Source organism: Sinocyclocheilus anshuiensis, unplaced genomic scaffold, assembly GCF_001515605.1.
Source record: "Sinocyclocheilus anshuiensis isolate Anshui unplaced genomic scaffold, SAMN03320099.WGS_v1.1 scaffold422, whole genome shotgun sequence".
NCBI lineage: Eukaryota > Metazoa > Chordata > Actinopteri > Cypriniformes > Cyprinidae > Sinocyclocheilus > Sinocyclocheilus anshuiensis.
Genome location: NW_015542329.1, coordinates 20,258 through 26,522, shown reverse-complemented (window position 1 = coordinate 26,522; position 6,265 = coordinate 20,258). Strand labels below are relative to the sequence as shown.

Sequence of the window (6,265 nt, the reverse complement as noted above, 5' to 3'; positions counted from 1 at the left end):
GACTCCATTGCAAAAAAGGCCCAGCAGAGGTTGTACTTCCTTCGCCAGCTGAGGAAATTCAACCTGCCACAGGAGCTGCTAAAACAGTTCTACTTTGCCATCATTGAGTCTGTCCTGTGTTCATCCATAACTGTCTGGTTTGGTTCAGCTACAAAATCAGACATCAAGAGACTACAACGGACAGTCAGGACTGCTGAGAGGATTATCGGTGCCCCTCTGCCCAGCCTCCAAGATCTTTACATCTCCAGAGTGAGGAAAAGAGCTAAAAAAAATCACCTTGGACCCCTCACACCCAGCCCACTCTCTCTTCGAACTGTTGCCTTCTGGTCGGCGCTACAGAGCACTGACCACCAGAACAGCCAGGCACAAGAAAAATTTTTTCCCGCAGGCTATATTCAGCCTGATCAATTAATCTTTCATAATTATACATCGTCCATCACAACTAACGTGGTTATCTGACATTTATATTAAACTGCACTTTGTAAATAACATATCTGCACACTAATAACATATCTGTACATTTATCTAAACAATTACATTTTTTCCTATACTTCTATTTCTGTATATAGTTCAGAGCTCTGAGCACCAGAACGGCCAGACACAGGAACAGTTTCTTCCCTCAGGCCATCCATCTCATGACCACTTGACAATAACTGTGGAACACACACTATTTATTCACTCCATACACTTACTTATTTAACACACATACTCAGTCTACATTTCAATTTGCACATAATATACCTGTACATACAAAATGTTACATACTATTGTTATATACCTGTACATACAATTGTTGATTTGTATATTTTTTCCTTTTTTTTTTTTTTTTTTTTTTTTTATTATCTGTGTTTTTTTGTTCTGTCTCTGTTACACTGTGGAAGCTTCTGTCACGAAAACAAATTCCTCGTATGTGTAAACATACCTGGCAATAAAGCTCATTCTGATTCTGATTCTGATTAATGTTTATTTTTTATTTTTTTAATATTTTTATATTACATCCCTACTGTGTTATTCCTATGTATGTCTGCACTATGTTTGTACTTCTACAATGGAAGCTCTTGTCGTCAAGTCAAATTCCTTGTGTGTGTAAACATACTTGGTAATAAAGATCTTCTGATTCTGAAAATAATGTTCCTTTTAGCAACATCATATGACCCCTTTAAATCGACAATATAAAACACTACAAAAATTATTAGACACAATTTGGGACAATTTTTAGACTGGTTGCGAGAAACTTCAGTGTTTACAATTACCATAACCTGCTGTTGAAGTGAGTTTTTATTTATTATTTATTTGTATTTTTTTTTATAACAAATCGAACCGGTGTGAAGTAGCATCACATGTTATTTAATGTTATTTGGATAAAAAAAGACCAAAAAAAAAAAAAGACGTACAATCCTTTTCATTTCACACATATTGTAGTGTTGACAGTTGACACTATTTAGCTTTTTTTTTTTTTCTTTTTCATTTTTTTAAGACTGCTTTTTAATCCGAGTGCTTCAGAATATATGTTCTTCACTTCCTCAAACATTCGGCCTCTCGTGCACAGAACTTGCCAGGTGTCAGCTGGATATAGCTGAGCTCTCGAGTTTAATCCAGAAACTTCACTGGCATGAGGGTGGTCTTCCCATCACAAACCTGGACCTTGAACGTCGAATCAGCATACAGGTGAGTCTGCTGTTGTAAATCTGACACAGAATGGACAGGATATCTGTTATCTTTGTGCAGCAGCCAGCTTAACACAAAGCAAATGTGAGAAGTAAACGTGATTATTTGATGGCATTAGCTGTGTTAAATATCAAAGAGGTAAACATGGTGCTTATTTTTCAGAATCTTAGTCTTGAGAAACCCAAAAAGAAGTCTGGAAAGTTCTGGGGTCACTCCCGAACACTGTCAAGAGGCGAATCGCTTGGCTTTGTAAGTTCAAAATTATGTTCCTTGTTTGAGTTTGAATAAATTATGTCTGACTATTGTAAATACAGAGGGTCTCATTCACTAACTGATGCATGTAGGCATCAAGGCTCAACAGTGCTAGCGTTTCACTCGAGTTTGCGAATAAATAGATGTTTGCAAACTGTATAATGTATTAAGGACCATGGGTGCTAAATAAAGTCCGTCAGTTTAATGAAATTTAAGGTCATACTTCTTAAATATCTTAGTTGTTATACAATTTATCATTTTAAGAGGTCTTAAGTTTGGGGATGGGGAAAAAAACAAGAACCAGCCTAATGTTGTTATACTTCAAAAGGCAATGATTTCATTAAATGTCACTGCACATTTCAAAATAAAAAATGTGGAGCTGTTAAAAGCATTTGTTAATACAGTTTCATTTATCATATTTTATTATTTTATTTTATTTTTGTAATGTTTTTTTTTTTCTAAAGTCAATTTTATTATTGTTTTGAACTGCTTGCGCTTTACAGTTAAATCTGTTAACTGTTTTTGTTGGTGTTTTATTTTATTTTATTATTATTATTATTATTTGTTTATTTTTGGTGAATTGTTTTAAAACCACAGCACAAAAACCCTAATAATCAAACTGAACATAATTATTTTACATACTTAATTATTAAGTGTATGGAACCCATGACAATTAAAGAACAAAATCATTCAAAAAATATTGTTTACTGAATTAGAAAAAAGCTAATTCATAGATGATAACATGAGATTTCAGTGATAGTTTGACCACTCAAGTAAGAAATGTCTGCAGTTTCTATTTCAGAAAATCTCCTTTAAGTCACCTTAAATTAATGATCAATTAATCGTTAACCATGATACTCCACGAAGCATCTACTGTAGTGGCATTTAGTCAACGTAGCAGGATGTGCAAATGCCATTTAAAAGGCCAGTTTTCTCACCTGAAAGAAACGTTTTTTTCTAGCTAGTAGTAAAAAGCTAGTAGTATTGCAAAATGAGTGATGTGTTTGATCATTTGATAAAATGAAGTGAGGCGAGCATGCTGTGTTTGGGATCATTTTATGTTAAATGGTGATACTGAGTTTAATTTTCACCAGAGTTCCGTAGTGAATGTTGATACATTGTTTTCATTGTTCAACTTAAGACTGCGTTGGAATGGTTAATGCTTACTATATCATAAATTGCCATAGCTGTCCTTGCAGCCAGTGTGGAAAATTTTTTATTTTTTCAGCTTTCTAGCACAGAAAAAAGCTGACATTTTCCACACCGTCTGTATTTCCACTACAGCAACAAGTACAGACAGACACTCTGAACTGTATTGTTTCTCATAATAATTTATTAGTTATTAGTTATTATTGTTTCTCATAATAGTATTTTTGCACAAGATGTGAAGAGTTAATACATCAGATATTCAGCCCCTCCAATTAATCATCCAAACAACATGAGTGGTATCTCAATAATATTAGAAAGAGTGATAATTGTGCCTTAGAGTACAACACCAGTGAAATTAAGATGTAGTGACAGCACTACTGTGTAAGAGCTTTCAGCACATCCTCTTCTGTACAACCTTTTGTCACTCTCTGTAAATGTATCCTCGCGTTCTCTAAAGGTGTGCTCTTGCATGAGTACACACACAGCAAGATCTTCAAGTTAACTGGCTGAAGTGTAATTAACACCTTTTCTTTATACTGTAAGGATAGGCCACACATGATTTAGTTAAGTCATTTTTATTCGTATAGCACTCATAATCCTTGTTTCAGTGCGGCCAAAATGTAAAAGTGTGTGAAACCCTCCTGTGTGTAAGGTGAAAGTGGCAAAGTTTCTTCAGCCATAACCTACGCAAAACGCAGCATTTTTATTAGTCTGAATAAGACTTGATGTAGTAATATTTAACATTTTGGCTTATGCTTTCCTTGATCCCTAGACCACCAGGAGTGTTTTTTCCCCTTAAATAGTCTTTATTTCCATGTGAAAATATTTTATGTCCAAATACATATGTATGCAGGGTTGGTGAATGAAGCACACAATCTGGTTGAATGTCTTGCCCTTTTTATTTCTGAACTACTGCTTCTGTTTCCTGTTATAATAATTATGTTTCCATCTCTTTCTTTGGAGCAGTTTTCTTCGAGCCACTTGGGCACATCAACTGGCTTGGCTGCTTCCCTTCAGTCCATCCCAGATTACGTTTACTCCCAGCTGTCCACGCCTGCGGTCTCCTCACCAGAAGGAAAGCAACTGCAGTTAGACATCTGTGCCTTGTGTGAAAAAGGTACATGGTTTCATTCATTCTGTTTCTACAATTTTAAATGCTGCTGTAAATTAGTGTAGAACTAATTCTGTTATGTGTCCAAGAAGAGATGTGCATGACTATTCATACCTGTATTGGTGGGGGTAGGGTGAAACCTTCACAAATAGCAGAGGAAGAATCCTGAACCAGTTCTTACGCATTGATATGAAAGAAATGGCTGGGGATGAAAAGAGTACTAAAACAATTTACACACTGTACTGTTTCTTCCCCAAAAATCCCAAAGAGGCAATGCTGAAGAAGTAGGTGTTGATCTGTGCAGGCCGTCATGTGCTGACATATTCATCTTGATTACGTAATAAAGAGGAGGAAGTACAAAATGAGTCGTTTGGCAGCTTGGTTTCCGTAAAAGCTGTTTTTGCACTTACAAGGAAGTTTTGAGTTCTGAAACTTACAGTAATTCTTACATATTCCCCTCATCTAAATGGCATGAGACTGGATGACTTTCTCAAACCTACTAAATCTAGAAAATAAAATAAAATGAAGTGATATCTGGTATGTCACTGTGGGGGAAAAAAAATACATGTACAGAAAGTAAGTGGCAACAGTGTACTACATTTACAATGTGAAACACTCGTTCTCACACACACACACACACACACTTGTATATGTGGTTTATTGGAACTCTCAATAGGTTATAATGTTTTGGTTTACTTAGGTTATCCATTTTTTTATCCCCTAACCCTAACCCCACCCCTAAACATAGCCCTCACAGAAATTTCTGACATTAAAAAAAATAATAAAAAATTGTTTAGTATATGTTTAAGCCAGTTAGTTTATGAGGGCATAGTAACCATGTTTACGCTGTAATATCTATGTTGTCATACACATTTGTGGCTTCATAAACCATCTATTGAAGCACATTGGTATAAAAAGTTATAAAAAAAAAAAGTTTACTTTAAAACTAAATTTACAACTTTAAATTGTACTTAAAGGTGCAATAGGTGATTCTTCAGAAAAAAATTATGCTGGTTGAAAGTCTCTTCACATCCCGATAGCAATCATTAAGTTAAGTGGTCTAAAGTTATTTATCTGTATTTATATATTCTGTGGAAGGCGTAGGACCAAGAAATGTTCATCCAATCAAAACGCTCTGTCCGAGCGTTTTAATTGGCTTTCCTACCTGCCTGTTAACATACTAAGGTTTGTTTAATGGGAGAAAACAAAACGCATGCACAGTGGCCTGTTGCATGAAGCTAGCTGAACAAACTCAGAGGAGGTTTAGAGTTGACAAAACCAAACAAACCCAGCCTGGTTTAGATCAGGTTCAGCGGGCTCACAAAGCTCGATATAAACATTGTCAACTCCACAGCCACAGTTTGATTCACTTCTCGCAAGAGTCTGTGCAGTTCACAGTTCTGCTGAAGATTAATAGATGTTATTAAAAATATCATGGATTTAAATGCATTAAATGCTGTGTAGCATAAGTTACCGTGACGACGAAACCCGTTCAAAACCAACCCACCTTCTTGAGCTCAAACTCAGTTTGCTCAAACTAAACGCAAACTTACCTGGGTAAAAACCGAAACCTTATCCATGTACAACAGGCCACATAGCAGCAAAAAAGGCCGTGTGATAAGTTTTATATATATATATATATGTATGTATGTGTATATATATAATGAGTAGTTATTATGATCCACGTTATGTCATTTTTTTTGATTGATGACTTTGACATTTCACCCTTCCCCTTAGGGGTTAACCTTATGACCTTTTTAATGACCGTGATTAACCTGTGACCTCATCAATGAAGTAGGATATTGTCCTTTAATGTTCGGCGGATGTTCAAATGCCATCTGTTTGTAGCATATATCCGGGAGTGACATAATTAACCTGTGACCTCTATCATGAACTAGGATATTGTCCTTTAATGTTCGGCGGATGTTCAAATGCCATCTGTTTGTAGCATATATCCGGGAGTGACATAATTAACCTGTGACCTCTATCATGAACTAGGATATTGTCCTTTAATGTTCGGCGGATGTTCAAATGCCATCTGTTTGTAGCATATATCCGGGAGTGACATAATTAACCTGTGACCTC

The 6,265-nt window shown here is 35.7% G+C and overlaps 1 protein-coding gene across 3 annotated transcripts in view; it reads left to right on the top strand.

Moving 5' to 3' along the window:
- The window catches only part of LOC107690972 (oxysterol-binding protein-related protein 6-like), a 36,526-nt gene that overhangs the window by 11,248 nt on the left and 19,013 nt on the right, over nt 1-6,265 (top strand). For all 3 annotated transcript variants that reach the window (XM_016489413.1, XM_016489414.1, XM_016489412.1), the window contains exons 8-10: nt 1,550-1,668; nt 1,831-1,917; nt 4,036-4,186. In XM_016489413.1, coding sequence (XP_016344899.1) covers nt 1,550-1,668; nt 1,831-1,917; nt 4,036-4,186 — 357 coding nt within the window. The remainder of the gene's footprint in view (nt 1-1,549; nt 1,669-1,830; nt 1,918-4,035; nt 4,187-6,265) is intronic.